This window comes from Mchenga conophoros, linkage group LG14 (genome assembly GCF_057382185.1).
Source record: "Mchenga conophoros isolate Kocher_MC1m ecotype Shallow Benthic linkage group LG14, M_conophoros_male_GT1.1, whole genome shotgun sequence".
Classification (NCBI taxonomy): Eukaryota; Metazoa; Chordata; class Actinopteri; order Cichliformes; family Cichlidae; genus Mchenga; species Mchenga conophoros.
This window is the reverse complement of record NC_140539.1, coordinates 37038807-37056758: the sequence shown is the minus strand read 5'-3', so window position 1 is coordinate 37056758 and position 17952 is coordinate 37038807. Positions and strand designations below refer to the sequence as shown.

Sequence of the window (17952 nt, the reverse complement as noted above, 5' to 3'; positions counted from 1 at the left end):
CTAATCCTCTACACTTCCTGATCCACTAACTGTCCTTCATCCGTCCTTCTCTCTCTCATTTTCTTTACTTATCAGCTACTCAGAGTACTCCTTCCACACTCATCACTCATTACTACATTTCCATCTCTTTCCTTAATCTCCCCAACCAGCTGCACATCCTTTCCAGCTTAATCTCTCTGCCTGGCTAATCAATACAAGTCCCTTTCTCCTTCCTTAGCCTTACATATAACTCACTGTAAGTCTTTTTCTTTGCCAGCTAGGCCCTCGGTACTCCTGTCTATTTTCTCCATCCTGACTATCCAACTTCTTCCTTTGAATGTTGTCCTATACTTCCTTGTTTCGCCACCAAGTCTTCCTGCCCTCTTTCCTTTATCCAAAGGATAAACCAAATACCAAATCTTGGGACTTTTCCTACAGCTGTGCTTTCTCAGTTATCTACTGACTCTTCCTACCACTCGGTCTGCCTCAACTCTCCCTGAACTCTGTGCAACATTCTTCCTTCTTCAGCTTCCACCATTCATCATCTCCTTAATTTCCAAAGTCATCCTACAGACTGCCAAGCTGCATTCTCCTCTGACACCAGCTTGCATCCACCTATGTGCACCTTCTCCGCCATTATGCCACCCTGCGCTCCTGCCTCTTCTTGAAGTCGGTGTTCACCACAGTCCTTTTGTCCTGGTAGCAACCATATATCTGTTCTTCCACATTTCTCCTTACAACAAATCTACCCAACACCTCTTCATCACTTCAGTTCAATTCACCTACATGTCCATTCTGCTCCTCGCCCTGAGGACACTCACTTCCACTCCACAGTTTAGCATATCCACCCAACATCACCCCTTTGATTTCCAGCTTCAAACCCATGATCCTATCTGAAATTTTAATTTAAAGAGTTTCCAATTTTTAATTTAACAATTTTAATCACTCATAGATGCAATAATTATTCCAGATGATTTTTATATTCTAGATACAGCAAAGTTGTTATAGCCACCTGTTTGCATCTGGACCACAGCAGAGCTGTGAGCAGCTTGTGAATAAAGACTCACAAAAAAATCAACACTTGGTGGTTTGTACAGATTTGTCAGAGTGTTTGTGGCCTTTCTAAGTCAAGAATATTATGAATATTAATACTATATTATATACACAGCTTATTGTTCTGGAGTTTCACGTGTGGAAAGCTTAAAAAAGCAAAACTGTTTATATTAAAATAAAATGCTGTCTTACATGATATCCATAATGCTAAAGGAAAGGAAAGAAGATGAGGTGAGATATACTTTTGTTAAATCCCATCTTGGGAAGTATAATAACATAGAACAGCTCAAAAAGCTCAATAACGTAAAAAGAAAACAGTCTAACAAGTACAAAAAAATAAAGCAACATAAAATCACGTAGCTCAGTAAGTAAAAATCTATATAAGCGTTCTATTAAAAGAAATAGCTCCACAAAAAGAGCTTACCCAGTTACCAATAAATGTCAGATCACATTTAATTAAATATATGTCAAATCAAAATCGCAGTCCTCCCACATTTTCATTTCAGGAGCTCTTTTAAGTTTATGATCAACACAGACAGTTAAAAATCAAAAATCAATGCTCAGCTCTGCCAGCAGTAAACAAACAGGCAGCCATAACATTTTTCCATTAACTAAACCTTCCAGAGTTTAGAGTATACTTCCTGTCAAACTTGCTATCAAAGCAACTGAGCAGCTTTAACCTCAAATGACCGACCATTAGAGGCAGAAAAAGCATGAATGAGATGCTCATAGACTGAGGAAAAGTGCGCTGAGTGCAGGAAGCTCTCCAGTAGAAGTGGTTTACAATGACACTTGTTGACCTGAAGGTAATTTCTCATTCAACTCCATCGACTGTCACACTGGGGGAGGCAGAGCTCCTTCCCTGAGGTAAATATGTTTGTGCTCAGAGAAGTACCTTAAAGCTAAGAGAAGTCACACAAGCCGAGTGTGTGTGTGTGTGTGCGTCGGTGTTTATGACAGCTTGAAATAGTGCCAGTGAATACTGCCATATGCTGCTTTGCGCTCTCAGCCTTTTTGGAATTAGATGTATACACCATAAAGTGGAGAGGGGAGGTCTAATCCTCGTCTCTTTCCTTTCTTCTTTTCTCTGAGCAGAAAGGCCACGCGAGTAAATCCCGCTCGAAACACAATGAGCCTTAAACTCAAGCTCTCTGTGAACCCCCAGACAGCTACTACCTGTCTCTAGTGTAAGGAAAATATTGTTGGCTGTAATACAAACCCTGATTGGCTCTCGGTTATTTCTCCAAGATGAACTCTGGTTGGTGTAGCTGCCGTTGCCACTCTGTTGATCAGTAAACCAAACTGAGCCATATGTCAGCGTAAATGAACTCTTTCTGCAAGCTCTTTAGTGTTTTCTCTCTCAGACTGAAGCAGGTGTGTATATAAAGCACACGGTTTAGCTTATTAGCATTTTGCATTGTTTCAGCCAGCTGAATTTATGCCATAGAAAAATGTTAGAGTTGTTTTGGCTTAAAGTTGACCATTTATGCTCATTTTCAGCTGCTTAGTTTTATTATCAGACTCCACTGGAGAAGCTTTTCATGAGTCAACATTCATGATGATCCTTAAACTGAAGGGCTATACTGCAGCCTCGGCTTATCCACAGTCTCAAACAAGCTGCTTTAGCTCCTCCCCTCATAAGTCATAAGCAACAATGTTGCTTGGTTAAGAGGAAGGCCTCACATAACTAATTTTCCATTTGTTAACACTGATTTATTTTTTTTAATAACAAAGGCACAGTGAGTCGATTTGTGCAGTTATAAATTTTATTTGTTATTTGTTTAAGTCATTTATTATGCAAAATTAATTTTTTTTTTTTTTGCTCTGGGTCACAGGAAAATAAATCTTTGAGTCCAAAACTGTTGGTTTAAGTTTCAAAATGTGGGTTTCATGGGTCAATTTTATTTTTTCAGAAATATAGTTTACATAAGCAACACTGTTTTCCACAAAGAGTGTCATTAACTTAAATTTCATAAGAAAAAATGTACAGTAAACTCCTCCAGGACGGAAATGGATTCACTAACAAATCAGTGATTTCAACACATTTCAGTGTGTTCCATTCTGTTTATTGCCTGCCACTTAAACCAAGTCAACCTGTTTGTGGTATCAACATTTTAAAACTGACTTGAATTACTGACTTTAAGCCGTACAAGCCCCACCCGAAACATACCCTAACCTGTTTGAAAAACATTTATGCCCCAGTTGGTCTGGTTTTAATGCTGGTAGAAAATTTGAGTTAACCAGGTTGTTTATTTATTGTAAGTAAAATTGGAAACACTGCAGCTTAAATCACCACATCTATGATGGTGAAGATGATCATTTTGATTATGATAATAATGAAACTAAAACTGACAAAAGTGAAATCTTTTGGGGTTTTCAGTTTTTAAAAAAATCCACTCTGATCAAATATGAATTGAATGACTCTTATGTAAATCCCTTAGACTGACTCACATAATGTGACATGCTTATGCCTTAAATAATTTTTTTATTTTAGTATTTCTCTGAACATATGGTACAAATATTCTGCCACCCACCCTTTGTCTCCATGGAGCGACACACACACACACACACACACACGCAGGTATCTGTCACGGACACATAAAAACTCGTATTTCAGGCTCATGGTGATGCGCACAAGTGCTCCTTAAAATAAAACACTTCATTGTGGAAGTACCATTACAAGTTTCTTAGTTTCAGGCCAGTCTCACTGTGCTGTCCCTTCTCTTTCCTTCACATCCATCTTCCACAGAGGGGACAGAGGGGCAGATGACTGCTGAGGAGGAGGAGGCTCGGAGGATAGCAGAGATGGGGAAGCCCATCCTGGGAGAGCACAGCCGTCTGGAGGTGGTCATTGAAGAGTCGTATGAGTTCAAGGTGATGATTCATCTTCTCTTCTTCCTCTGTCACACCGTTGTCCTCTCTGTGCAGTAAAAATAAATTTATTGCTGCATGTCTTTTTTTTATTGAAGTTATTGAATGTGTTAAAATTTAACACATTGATGACTTATTGATTATTGCCCCACAGCAGCTTTAACGTTTATCACTCCACTTGATTTATTTATTGCAGTTAAAAAAAAGGAAAGGAGAAGAAGCAGCATAGAAACTCCATTTGGGATAAAGCAGAGCTCAGCACGTTGTTTGAGGGAGCTGCAGAGGACAGAGTGTGATAGGATGTGGGCTTGTTTTGTAACACTAGATTTGTAGTGTTATTAGAAGAAACGCAACAAACCTAAGCTGACTTGCAACAAGTTTAAATGCACACCTCAGTGTTTCCAAGAAAGGGCTTTTCCTCCTGTGCCCTCAATACAAACTCCAACAGTCTTTCATAGCAGTTGGGTTGTAGTTCCTAAATGAGGGCAGTGATCGTTTGATCATACTTTATTCATCCCGAGGGAAATTGGGTTAAGGCTGCCAGCCGTGCCAGCGTATGTAGTGAGTGTATGTATGACCCTTTGCATGGTTTTAACTTTGAAAAGCCTCAAAGGGAACGCTACAAACTTGCAGCTCGCCCTACAGCTCCTCTGACTGGGTTGTGTTTAGTGGCTTAGGACTAAGAATTGGTTTAGGCGGGAGGAGTGAGTCAGAGCCACCACAGGTCCAGAGCCAGCGAGTAAATAACATTTTATTTTGTGCTATTTTAATTTCAAGTGAACTAATAATGTCTGTATTTTATTACTTTGATGAATTTCACTTTTTTATACACACACCTCATGCCATGCACATATTCCATATAAGCATGGCAACTGTTTATTTATAAGGACAGGTGGCTCAGTGCTTTTCTATTACCACCTTTAGCATCTGCTGGACCTTTTATTTATGAAAGAAACGGAGATAATTCTATCCCACCATGTAAATGTTAATTATGGTGATCCATCCATTCATTTTCTTAACCAGTTCTTACCAGTTCAGAGTCTCTCGGGTGCTGGAGCTGTTGTAGGCCCAGTAGCAGGGTACACTATGGAAGTTATCAGTCTACTGCTGCACTAACACAGACAGAGAGAGACACAACCATTCATGCCTACGACCAATTTACAATCACCCAATATTCACGTTATTCATCTGTGGAAGGAAGCTGGAGGACATGCAGACACAGGGAGAGCATGCACACATGAGTCACAATCTTCAGGGTGTTATCAACCCAGCAGGCATCTACGGTCACATCACGAAGAAGCCTTTAGAGTAGAGAGGTTGCATTTTCTGTGCACTGAGACTCTCTTTTCCCTCACATCTTTCTTTGACCTCATGATATTTCCATTGCACTGCAGACAGAGGTTAATTTACTGATTTCTGAGGGCAAAAACAAATGCTAAATAGAAGGAACTGTGCTCTCCTGGCAGAGTTATGCAATCCACCTTTACGCTCTTTCTCACATTGTTAAACCTCGGTCTTAACCCTCTCTCAGTGTGCCGGTCTAAAGTGGGTTTAAATTATTGAAAATGCATGAGTTGCCCTCAATATAGCAGCTCTGTCGAGGCGCACGGAGGATGCAGACTCTCTCAGAGTTTGCAAAGCATCCTCCGTGTGCTTCTTTCTTCTGCAAGCTGTCCAGATATTTGCATGGTGCTTTGGGCTGAGCTCAGGTTGTATTTTAAGCAAATAAAAGCAGCCACCACCTCCACATAAGCCCTCTGCCTCCTGCATGCTCCAAGCAATAACATTAGATTAGTTTACTGGTGACAAACATGCAGAAGGACCATTTGGATGGATGATAATCCGTCATTTTTAATTACACTTCACGAACGTTTAATTAAGGAATCGTATCAGGTCACTCATGTGAAAGGACCATTTTCTGTTTTGCTAGGAGGTTTTTATTGTATTACAGGTCTGAGTCTGTGTGAAATACACAAAATTAAATAATTTAACCATCAACAAGTTCTCTTAATTCCTGTTATCATCAGCTCTTATGTAAGCAGTGGGTGTTTCACAGGTTTTAAATCATGAAAATCCTTCTTAAATGCAGTGAATAACACAAGTGCTGTCACAATAAGCAGTCGCTGAAATACACCTTGTTTGCTTTTATGCTTTCCTCTGAATGATCTGAAATCTAATTAACACAAAATGTGTCAAAGCAGATAAGGTCAGCTCAACGAAGGACACGAACAACTCAAACACCAGTCTCACTCTAAGCCAATTAAACGCGAGCAGAAGCTTGGATTTGTTTGAGGATTAATTACACGAGGAACGAGCGCTGAACAAACATCAACAACGCCAACGGAGGAGAGCCATCATTCCATCATCACATCAAACACCGTCCACTGAGACACCAGATCGTCATCCTCCGCTTGATTAAACCAACCCCTTGTGATCAAATAAAATTGTACTTGTCGCTCATCATTAGTGGATAGTGTGAGTGACCTTGAGGAATAACGCAGTCACTGTGAAGTATGTAAAACAGTGGGAGAGGTGTGCATGTTTGCACTGTATCATTTGCTCCTTCTTGTGTTTGCTGGTTAAATTGCTGAAGTGAGTTTCACAGCTCCAAACTCGACCGAGCACACTGAGCTTTTACCTCATGTGTTTGTGCAGCTGCAGACAAACTGCACGTACTTCAATCATACAGAGACGATTTTATCATCGATGCCCAGATGTTGACGTTTTGGCTTCGAGGTCTACACACAGCTCCTCTAACTGAATCGAACTGATGATGGGTGTGTCATTATATGGAAAATTAAATAATCTGAAAAGAAAAAGAAAAAAATGTGTAACACATGCAGCAGTGAGTGAAATATCTGATGTGGTGTCTTTGTCAGCCTCACTTCATATATGACAGATGTCATGAAAGCTTACGCAACTCGTAACTAAATACAGTGTCATTTAATTTAGGTGGTCGTGGTTAACACGATCACCTAATATGCAAAAGGTCCCGAGATTCTTTGCAAGTAAGAAATCACAAAGACAAACAAAGCTCGTCTTTATGATGCATCTGTTCAGCTTCTGTGAGAGTTTGCAGGTAAACCGTCAGCTGGATCTGGTTGGTTGTCCTTATGGTCAGCACTGTTAGTATGAAAATCAGAGTGCAGAGCTTTTCCCCTTAATAAATGAAATGAAACTGCATTTTGCATTTACTCAGGTTTCCTTTGCCTAGCTTTATGTTACATTGTGTTTGATGATCTGAAATACAAACGAGCGGGCAAATCCTTTTTTCATACACTGTAACTGTCAAAACTGAATCAAATGCCCAGAAATAGTCTTCCTCCTAACACTTCCTATAACGCAGCGCAGGAGCATCTTTTATTAGAGCCGTCCCACCTGCCGGCTGCACTTTTAAGCCAAAACCGTCCTCCTGACAGGTAAACTCATATGTGTGAGTTTTTGAAGGCTCCCTAAACTTTTCTCCTCTTCCCTTCAGCTGCACAAAGCATGACTAACAAGCTCTATCTCACCTGAGTGACTCTTGTCACCTATCCTTGGATTTAATTGCTTGCTAATGAAGTGTGTTGTGCTTGTGATTGGCAGAGCACTGTTGACAAGCTCATTAAGAAGACCAACTTGGCGCTGGTTATCGGCACACACTCCTGGAGGGAACAGTTTGTGGAGGCGGTCACTGTCAGTGCAGGTGAGCTCTGTTTGTGAGAGTCTGTCAGTGGACGCATTACTAGAGTGAACAAACAGCTGTCACATGGACGCTCTCCCCCCTTTAACGACACAGTCAGCCAGTCTAAGCAGAAGCTGTGAGTGTGACCGAGGATCATCTGAAGTTTAGGATTGTTACGCCTCCTCGAGGGCAGGAGGGGGTAACACAACAACTCCAGATACTCGGTACAAGTTTTATAAACAGAAACAAGTTTAATGGCAGCTTTCTCACAAAAACAATAACCAAAATTCATACAACAAATATGGGGGAGAAAGGGACAGTTAGGTTGGGCCAAAAAAAAACATGGATGACACCAACCTACTTATCTAGTGTTTCTAACAGAAAGGACTCCATGTGAGTAGGTGTATGGGGTCCCCAGACTTAGCTACTCCTCTTTACTCAAACCACAACCTTCAAACAAATGAAATACACCAGCAGCACTCTACACATGTGCCAAACAATTCTAAGCAAGGAAGATAGATCTTCCCCCAGCCACAGGTGAGTCTCCTTATCAAGGTGTGCACTCCTGGTTTGTCCAATCAAAGCCTCCTTCCTCTAATTAGCTGGAAATCCCCAAATTGACACCAGCCTGCAGTCTGTGTACCTGAGAAAATGGCAAACAAAAGGAGAGGGAAAGAAAACATGCAGCCTGCAGACACGTAACAATGATTTTGATTTTGGCCATCTGTAAAAGTGCCATTAAAGAGTCTACTGTGCTTTAAAAATTGATCCACACCCTCACGCAGACTGCTGTGACACATCGACTTGATTCATAATGAATTAAATTGACGTTTTAGCATTTTGTAAACGAATGAAACTAAAAGAAAAGCTGTTGATCCCTTTTTTTACACTAAAGCCCCAACATTTGCACTTCAGTCACATCTTGATTATGTTTTAAAATCCACCATTAGGTGTACAGGGACACAATTACAAAACCGTGTCATTACCCAATTAGTCCACTACTACTAGGTTCAAGTAGAGATAGGAGTGCTACTGTAATGTTGCTTCATGCTGGTGTAATTCGTGTAGACTGTCTGGCCTAATGTGTGTATAGCTATAAGACAGCACAGGATTAGGATAGAAGGAGGCTGCTGAATGAGTGAGCTTTCACCCAGCCAGCAGACTGGTATTAATGTTACGCCAGCCTGAACAAAGCCTTGTTAGCTACCGACACCTGATTGTTTGCATCGTCTTTTTTTTTTTATTAAAGATTCTTCAGGAAGACAGTTTTGGTAACTCAGATTTGTATGCACAAGTTTTCATTTGATGACTAGAATTTAGCCAAGTTACAGTCTCTTGGTAGGATACACAGAAAATCACTCCTCCCAGTTAAGATGCTCAGTGGTTACCAGTCTGGTCAGTAATAGTAAGATTTAATATAGATAGATAGGAGGGGAAGTTCCCTCCCTGGGCTCCCGCTTACAGGGATGTTTAACACAGCTATAGTTCAACAGCTGTTCAGACTTGAGCACCATCAGCTGTAATACAGCTTCCTGTCTGTGTTCACTGGCAAGTTAACTATCTCCACATTAAGCCAGAACTCATGTTAAAAAATGTCCAATCACCTTTTAATGTGCTCAAAACAGTGAACTGAAAATCACTCAGGCAACATGAAGTCTGCCCTCTTTGTGTTTTGTTTTAATAATGAGATGCAGAGTTTTCCCAGCTTTGCTTTAGAAGATACTGACATTGGCTGTTTAAAAGCTGCCAGATGAATTTCACTGAAGGAGAAGACTGATCAAATGTTGTGGGTAAAAGGGGGATTTTACCAAGGCGGGGCCTTATACCAGGATCACAGATTGTATATAAAAGATATACTGTGACGTCACCATTGTGGCATCATCAGCTAAGGGAGGGGTGGATCGGAGTTAGAATCAAAGTGACACTGTGTCTTCATATGTGGGTGACTTGTAAATCCCTTGATGAAGCATACCTTGCTTTATCCTCTATCCTCAAATGCTACAAAATGACCTTCATGTTCTTTGTGTTGTCATCTAAAATTACCAATTAAGAGCATAAACGCATCAGGAAGGTGAGGGAGCTCATGTACAAGTCTCCTTTCTTCAACCTCAAGAGTTCCCAGCTTTCTGGTGATTTAAAAGAATTTCATTTAAAAGAAAGGCTTTATTTTCCAGACCTGGTTGCTACATCTATTTTTACACACAGTATGTACTCAGCGTGCATTTGTTACATTGTATCTTCGCCCCAAAAATTAGTCAGATAAAAAAGAAAAGATTCATTCCTCTTCTCAAGCACATAAACAGCTGATTCATCACAGAGACGTTGCCCTTAGCGAGAGAGAGCAGGGTAGCAGCAGAGCTGTGGGAACACCTTACCCAGGGTCGCTGAGGTGTTTAATCATCATTATTGTCTAGTCCTACACCCACCTCTACCGGTCCCTGTAGCCCAGTGTGTGCCGTTTCCTCTTCTTGGATTCAGACAGCATCTCCAGCATGTCACATGTACAAAAACATGCTAGCTTGTAATGTTGTTGTTTTATTGTGTCACTTCCAAAGGCATTGATCTGTAAATGTTGTATAGAAAAAACACATTGAAGAAAATAGAGTCATCTGTTCTTATGGAAACACCAATCTCTCTGTCTGTCATTGAATTCTGTGTGACAGTGTGATTTAACTGAAATGTAAAACCGTAACAACATCGCAGGTAAATTATGCTAAATGAGAAAAAGATGCTTGAATTAGACATAATTCAATCCCTAAAAACAAAGCACCAAATGTTGCTGTAAACTGCTCCTCTAATCAGTAAAATATATTAGCATGCTTCTAGTCTGTAGTGTAAGAAAAATAATAAGTGTAATATTTTAAATAGCTGCCTTTTTCAGGCACGAAGGGTCGGTGGAGGTCAGATTTGTAAGTGAAGGCCACCATCTAGTGGAAGTAACAGATCTCTGCAGACAGTCAGCTAACTGTATTCCTTGAAGCATATTTCTATGTGTAGCTGTGAAATTTCTATTATAAAAATGTTTCCTATATCATTAATTTGTCTAATTCTACAACTTTTCATAGCTTTTTACAGGAATTAGCCCCTGTTATGGAGTGGATAATGAAAAATGTGTTTTTACCGTGATGGGTTTTGTTTTCATTGTATTTTGTTATGTTAAATATAAGATTTTTTTTTTTTTAATCTGGTTTGTATGAAGTAAGAGATGATGACTGTTCAAATAAGCTTATTTCTTTAACATTTCAACATTTAAGAAATATATAATAGATAAAGGACCCAGTAAAAGTATGATAAAGATTTTTTAAAGTCTTCCTGTACAAAAGTCAAAGGCCGCTCTGTCCTTTAAGGTGCTAAGATAGTTTGGTCACTTCAGGGTTAGAGAGCTACGACTGCAACAGCACATTTATGGGATTAATATCCTGCCACGCCATGAAACTGGCAGGACATGAATCCCACACATCACCTACAGAATCAAAAAGACCTTCCTCGTGACAGCGTAAACCCAGGTCACGTACTGGGTCCAAACCCCCTGAGTACTCTGAGTAGTATGATCTCCATGCTGTTCGTAACCTGTAAAAAATATCACTGTGTGTTTGGCTCTTCCAGGTGATGGCGATGATGACGAGGAGGAAGGTCGTGAGGAGCGCCTTCCATCTTGTTATGACTACGTCATGCATTTCCTCACTGTCTTCTGGAAGGTTCTGTTCGCCTGCGTCCCGCCAACAGAGTACTGGAACGGCTGGGCCTGCTTCTTCGTGTCCATCAGCGTCATCGGCCTCCTCACCGCCATCATCGGGGATTTGGCATCACATTTCGGCTGCACTGTGGGGCTGCGGGACACCGTGACCGCCGTGGTGTTTGTGGCGCTGGGAACTTCCATTCCAGGTGAGTAAATGTCCCGTTTCACTGTGTGAGAGAAAGAAAAGGCAGAAAGGAGTTTTTGATGGATTATGGGAGAATACCCAGATTTATGAGTGCATGTAGTGTCACTTTGTAACTTGTAACTCTTTGTAGTTGTTTTGTGTCTTTCAGCCATTTTGCTTTTTTGCATCTGTTTATAATCATTTATTTGTATCTTTTGTTTTGTAAGATAAGATAAGAAGAACTTTATTTATCCCGAGGTAAATTCTTTTGTCATACACATGCTCAATGCAGCAAGAGAGACAGGGAACAGAGGAATATGATATACAATATATACAATAAGAATAGTGGTGATTTGTTTGTCTTTCTGGCCATTTTGTGTCTATTTGTCAGTTTGCATCTTTTTAGTTGTTTTTAGTCACTTTTTTGTCATTTTTGTGTCTCTAAATTATTTTATATCTTATTGGACACAAGCTTTGAGCCTCATTAAAGTAATTTTGGATCTCTCTGTAGTTGCTTTGAGTTTCTGTCAATCATTTTGTACCTTTGCAGTTGTTTTTTTTTCTTTTTTTTTGTATCTTTTTGGTCATTGTTTGTCTCTTTGGAATCATCTAATTGCTTTCTATTAAAAACATTACTCCGGCTTCCTCCCACAGTCCAAAGACATGCAGTTTGTGGGGATAGGTTAATTGTTTAATCTAAATTGTCCACAGGTGTGAATGCGGGAGTGAAGCTGAGTGCGAATGGTTGTCTGTCTCTGTGTGACCTGTCCAGGGTGTACCCTGCCTCTCGCCCTATGACAGCTGGGATAGGCTCCAGCGCCCCCCGTGACCCTGAAAATGAAAAGTGGAAGCAAATAGATGGATGGATGGATAAGAAACATTTTCTGGGAGGGCGATTGTCTTTCTGTCTGTGTGTTTGTTTGTGTGTGCTTGAAGGTGTATGACCCACATTTTCCACTTTTTCCTCCCCCAGACACCTTTGCTAGCAAAGTGGCTGCCATACAGGACCAGCATGCGGACGCATCGGTTGGAAATGTCACTGGCAGCAACGCAGTTAACGTGTTCCTGGGGATCGGAGTGGCGTGGTCAGTGGCTGCCGTGTACTGGAGAATCAAAGGAAAGGAGTTCCAGGTGGATCCTGGATCACTGGCGTTCTCCGTCACGCTCTTCACCATCTTCGCGTTCATCTGCATGTCCGTGCTATTGTTCAGACGCCGGCCCTCCATCGGCGGAGAGCTCGGCGGCCCGAAGGGGTCCCGCCTCCTGACCACCCTCCTGTTCCTGGGTCTGTGGTTCCTCTACATCCTCTTCTCCAGCCTGGAGGCCTACTGTCACATCAACGGCTTTTAAAGAGGAGATGAAGAATGTTCCAGAAGAATTTTGCACAGCAGCACACACAAAATCTTTGACTGTCAGTCCATTCGGTCCACGGTTTAACACGAAACAAGTGTAAGATTCATCTGGTTAATAGGGCTTCAGATACATGTTCACAAACACACAAACACTACATTTAAGCATGTGTAAACAGCGCATTTCAAACACACTCATTGTTACTTGAAAGATGAGGGTTAAGAGGAAGTATTTTTGGAGGGTGAGAGCGTGAAAACGAAAGGTTACTGCAGATAGTTAACGGGGAGCAGACGGAGAGTGACAGAGAATGACTGTGACGGGAGATTCAGAGGTAAAAAGAAGGTCAGGTCAGTCAGAGGATGCTTTATTCACGTTAAAGCCAGGTGTGTATTTATTTATTTTTGAGTTGAGTTGAGTTGAGGAGCTCACTTGCAGGATCAGACCACTGAGATGGATCACAATCCTGTGAGCATAGAAGGAAAAATACTTTTGTTTTCCTTTAGTCTCTCATTCAGTCCACCAACTCTGCAGCTTCATGTTTCTTCACTGAGGAAGTGGAGGAGCACTGCATCAAATAAGGAGTCAAATGTTTACAACAACATTACATTTGTTTACTACAAGAGATTCTTATATAGTGGTGATGCTTGTCTAATACACAGTATAGCTGAAGGTGGCTCTCCACACGCGCTGTAAATAGTACAAATATAGAGTGCAGTAATTTCACAGGGCAGGCTGCCACACAAAAGGATGCAGAGGCAGAAACGCAGGTTTCTACTGTCGTTGTCAGCAAAGCTTAGATGATTTTCGAATTCATGCACAGACTGGAACACTGGTAGTTGCAAAGATTACAAATGTCAGCGGTTTTAGTTTTAGCGACATGCTAAGTGGAAAATAAAAGTTTTAGCAACCAAAACAAGCAAATAGGAAGCTGCATAAGTGTAACACTGACTAAAAGAACATCCGTGTACCACTCGCTTTACCAGACCACAGCCCCTCTGACAGGGGCTTGCATATAAAGCTGAAGGATTATTTTTTGCATGTATAGCCATGTACAGAGCATCTTCACATTATATGTCATGTACATGCTATGAAAAAGGGAATAACCAGCCTGATTATCCACCTGTAAATTACATCCCTGTGTTTTTGTGTCGACTCGGTGAACAGAAACTGTCAGCTAGTCCTTGATGTTAAATCTTCCTGTATAAAACAGAAGAAGCCGTTTGGTCCAGGAGGAACAAAAAGGACATTTTCATCTCCTGAAGGACCAAATATGCGCTCTCACACTCCCGATGTGTGCAGTGTCATTTAAAAACTTTGTCTGAGGCAGTCAGATGGGCTGATGAGCTGCAGTCAGCCATCACTGTGTTACTGTTAGTGGCAGACTCGTCCATTCCTTTATCGTAAGCAACAGCAGCATGGGCAGACAACAGGACTCAACAGTGTTAGTTTACTCTCAAAAATAAAGTCTCTAAAGTTGCTGACTGCGATCATCAACATCCGGTCTGCAGCATTTGTTAGGAAAAAGCTAATAATCTACACATTAATTAGGCTGCAGGACTGTAGTCTACAGCACACTGATGCTTTAAGATAGCAAACAAAAAATGCCTTAAGGGAAGCTCAAGTAAAAAAATCTAGTATTCAAGATTTCTGCTGTACAAACTGCCCAGGCTGCACTTTATTTAACATAACTAAAACACTGTGTTGTGCTTATCTTTTCCTCCATCATTCTATAAGTGGTTACTGTGCAATATACGAAGGGAGAACTGTCTCGAGTTTCCACTGGTTCGGCTAACACCAGATCCAGGTGGACCCATCATGTTGTCCCGTGCAATGTAATTCATCGCCTCTCCTTCACCAGAGGGTCTACTTCAAATGAGGATGTCTACACGGGAGTGGCATAGTGCCACAGCAGAGACTGGTTTCTATGTGAAATGCATTAGGAAACACGGCTCTGCAAGGCATGCATGTGTTGCTCAGTATTGCATGGCAGACTTGGAACAAATGTTCACAAGCTACTGAAGAAATTGGCTGCTAAATACACCATAAAACACTGGACGGTGTGCGAACACGCTCTGATTTGTTTCGACATTTCCACGCTGGCATTTCAGAGCTACTATGTTCAGCACTGAGATGCATGAAGCAGGAAAGCCAGCATGTGAAAAATGTCACAACAAACAGCAGTAAGATTGTCTTATAATAATAATAATGACTAAAAGCTTCAATTATTATTATTATTAGTATTGTAACTGCCTAATTTCAGTCCTATTAAATATATTTCTTTGAGGACATTGCATTTTAAACCTCTCACCCACAGATGATAAGTGCTATACAAGTGGAACTCTTCATTATTGTTGTTAAACATGACAATTTGAAAAGGATTCGATTGGTTAACCCTGACTAACTTTGTAAACTTTCTAAAATCCAGTTTTGTATCTTTTTCCTTGCAGATGTAGCCAAGGTAGATTTTTTTGTATTTCTAAAGGACATTTAGGATAGTTTCAGTGTATAAAGCTGGTATGTAGACTACATGGTGTCTGAATTTAGTGGATTAGACTTTGATATATTTTCCACAGAGAGGAATCTCCCCTTTAACGGTGTAGTAGTGCATCATAACCAAACTTTAAAGCATCTAATTTACTGAAATACACGGTCCGCTAACTCATTTGTGTCTTTGTTTTTCATGTATAGTAGATAATTTATATATTTATTTATTTATTTATAGAAGATTATTTCTCTAAGCATAAGATGTGCTGCAGGTCCTTGAGGAGAACAGTTTGGAGTTTATTCATGGAATTAAGTTTCAATGTGCAATACGAGAAAAGGTTCAGCTGCAGCTTACTTTGTTCGAGCTCGGTCCGTGTCTTTTTTTCCTGCCGCAGTGTTTGTTGTAACCCTCCGCCAGTGTACACTTCTTCATGTTGTCCTTGTGACGGAGGAACTTTGAGTGTAAGTAGCATGTTTACATAAAGAAACAGTGTGGAACATTGCCAGTATAATTGTCAGTCTCAGGCTGTTGTGAGCTAAAGTTTTGTAGATATTAGCTGTGGCTGTGAGGCAGGTTTGTTGTGTGTGAGGTTCAAACAATCCCCTGAACAGTACTCACTCAAACCACCAGGTGGGACCAACATTAGATATGAAACACACACACGCACACATGCAGAGGTCTGCTAAACTCTTGTGTAATGACCAGCACCAGCAGGAACAGAGCGAATCACCTCCACAATGTGTGCATTTGTGACCTCGGTGTGGCCCAGGAGCCAAAAACAGAACTGTCTACAATGTCCGGACAATGTTCCATGTTTCCACAAACTTCTGTACTAACTGTCGGCCTTTGGTCTTCGCTGTTCTGTAGCTAGATGTAATGCCCCCACCCCCGGCTCTTATCAGCCTCCCCTCCTTACCTGCCCCTCCCCAGTGTGCATCCATGTTTACATCCCCTCCTGTGTTCCCCTGCACATGCATGACGAAGAAGCCCGGTGTACGTGCGTTATAGCAGCATGGTCTACTGTGATGGATGCCTGTCGGTCATTCTGTCAGATCGATTCCCCTTGTGAAATAAAGTGAGCAAGTGTGACACGCACAACCACTGCTCGGTTCAGACAGACTGAACAGAAACACAAACAAGCACCATTCCTGGAGTCAGAGTCTCCTCCTCACCTGTTTCTGTAGAAGCTGTGAAAAGAGATCCTGCTGTGCTGGGTCCAGGCTACATCCCAGGTCATCTTTTTGTTTGTTGCTGTATGATATTTCAGTGTCTGTGTTCGTGTTCAGCCTCCTCTCCTCCCCTCCCGGGTCTTGCTCTCTTCAGTGTGTCTCTCTGTGAAGTCGTTTCCTGTGATGATGAAAATTTCTCTCTGCCTGAATCTTTGTAGGGAAATAATGACTGAAATTATTACGATGTCATGTGATAGACATAAACATTTATTCGATACTGTAATAAATTAACTAAAGATGATATTTAAGTTTTTTTATGAAATGCAACAAAAAAAATCTTAGAAAAAAACTCGGTTTTGAATCATGGCATGAGGTGTAACGTGTTCCTGAAAGAAAACGAAGGTCTTTAATCAAGTGAAGTTGACCTTATTTAAATATAGTTTATTTATTTTCAAGGTTCAACGTGTCTGAGTCTTTTTTTATAACTGAACCAATATAACAATCAAAGTCAGTGATTCGTAGAGTCATCCAGCTATCAAACACTTGCTGTAATCTGAAACGTAAAGGACATTTTTCATGTCTCGACTCATAAATACAGTGAAATGTTTTGCAGATTAATAAGTAGTGGTGGTCACCTCACAGTAAGAGGGTCCTGGATTTGAATCGGTGGGCTGGGGGCTTTCCCATGTGTACCCACATGAGTATCCTTTATGCATGTTAGGTTAACTGGTGACGCTAAATTAGCTTAATGAATGGATGCCTGTGTCTCTGTTTCGACAGACCGGTCACCAGGTAAAAACAAATGTAATTAATTTAATTCTTAGCTATAAAGGCAAAGGTTTGTTTGGTTAGTAATACAGTTTTTGTATCTCTGTACAGTGTCACAGTGGATTTTAACTCAAACGCTGAAGACACGATTGAATTTCTTTAAACTTAAAGCTTTAATTCAAGGGGGTTGCATTAGCTGAGGATTTATTATTTTAATATATTTTAAAAGACTCAAAAGTACCATATGCACTTTCTTGGCCATGTGAGGCCCGTTCCCTCATTATCACAATAAAAGCGGATAAACAACTGGGATTGATTTGAGGGCTGAACTTCCGTTTCATAGCTTTTCACTGACACGCTTAGTCAAAAGTTGAAAGAAATGTTGAAAGTGAAGGAGGACATCAGGTTTCGTCTCCTGTCCAAGCGCCTTCGTTAGTTTGAGAACAGTTGTGGAGACACACAGCTCCCTATAACGTAAGTACTTGTCACGTCGGTGCTGCCCACAACTCCTGATTGACCTGCTCTGCTTCTGTTCTAGTCCTCCTGTGCATTTCCAGGTTATTTCCTTTTTGCCCCAGTTTTTGAATTTATCAATAACAAAATAACAATCTTCATCTAAATACAAGGAATAATAATAATAATAATAATAATACAAGGACTTAGAAATATCAGCAAATTATTGGAGGAAGATCGCTGAAACTAAAGGAATGGACATGTGGGAATGCACAAAGAAGTGGAAAAACTGGAGGG

General features: G+C 40.8%; 1 protein-coding gene across 3 annotated transcripts in view; it reads left to right on the top strand.

The window, feature by feature from the left end:
• slc8a2b (solute carrier family 8 member 2b) overlaps window positions 1-16896 on the top strand; it is a 200380-nt gene extending 183484 nt beyond the window's left edge. For all 3 annotated transcript variants that reach the window (XM_085244319.1, XM_085244317.1, XM_085244318.1), the window contains 4 exons: window positions 3782-3906; window positions 7489-7588; window positions 11174-11452; window positions 12404-16896. In XM_085244319.1, coding sequence (XP_085100445.1) covers window positions 3782-3906; window positions 7489-7588; window positions 11174-11452; window positions 12404-12780 — 881 coding nt within the window. In that variant the 3' untranslated portion in view covers window positions 12781-16896. The remainder of the gene's footprint in view (window positions 1-3781; window positions 3907-7488; window positions 7589-11173; window positions 11453-12403) is intronic.
• Window positions 16897-17952: the final 1056 nt, after the last annotated feature.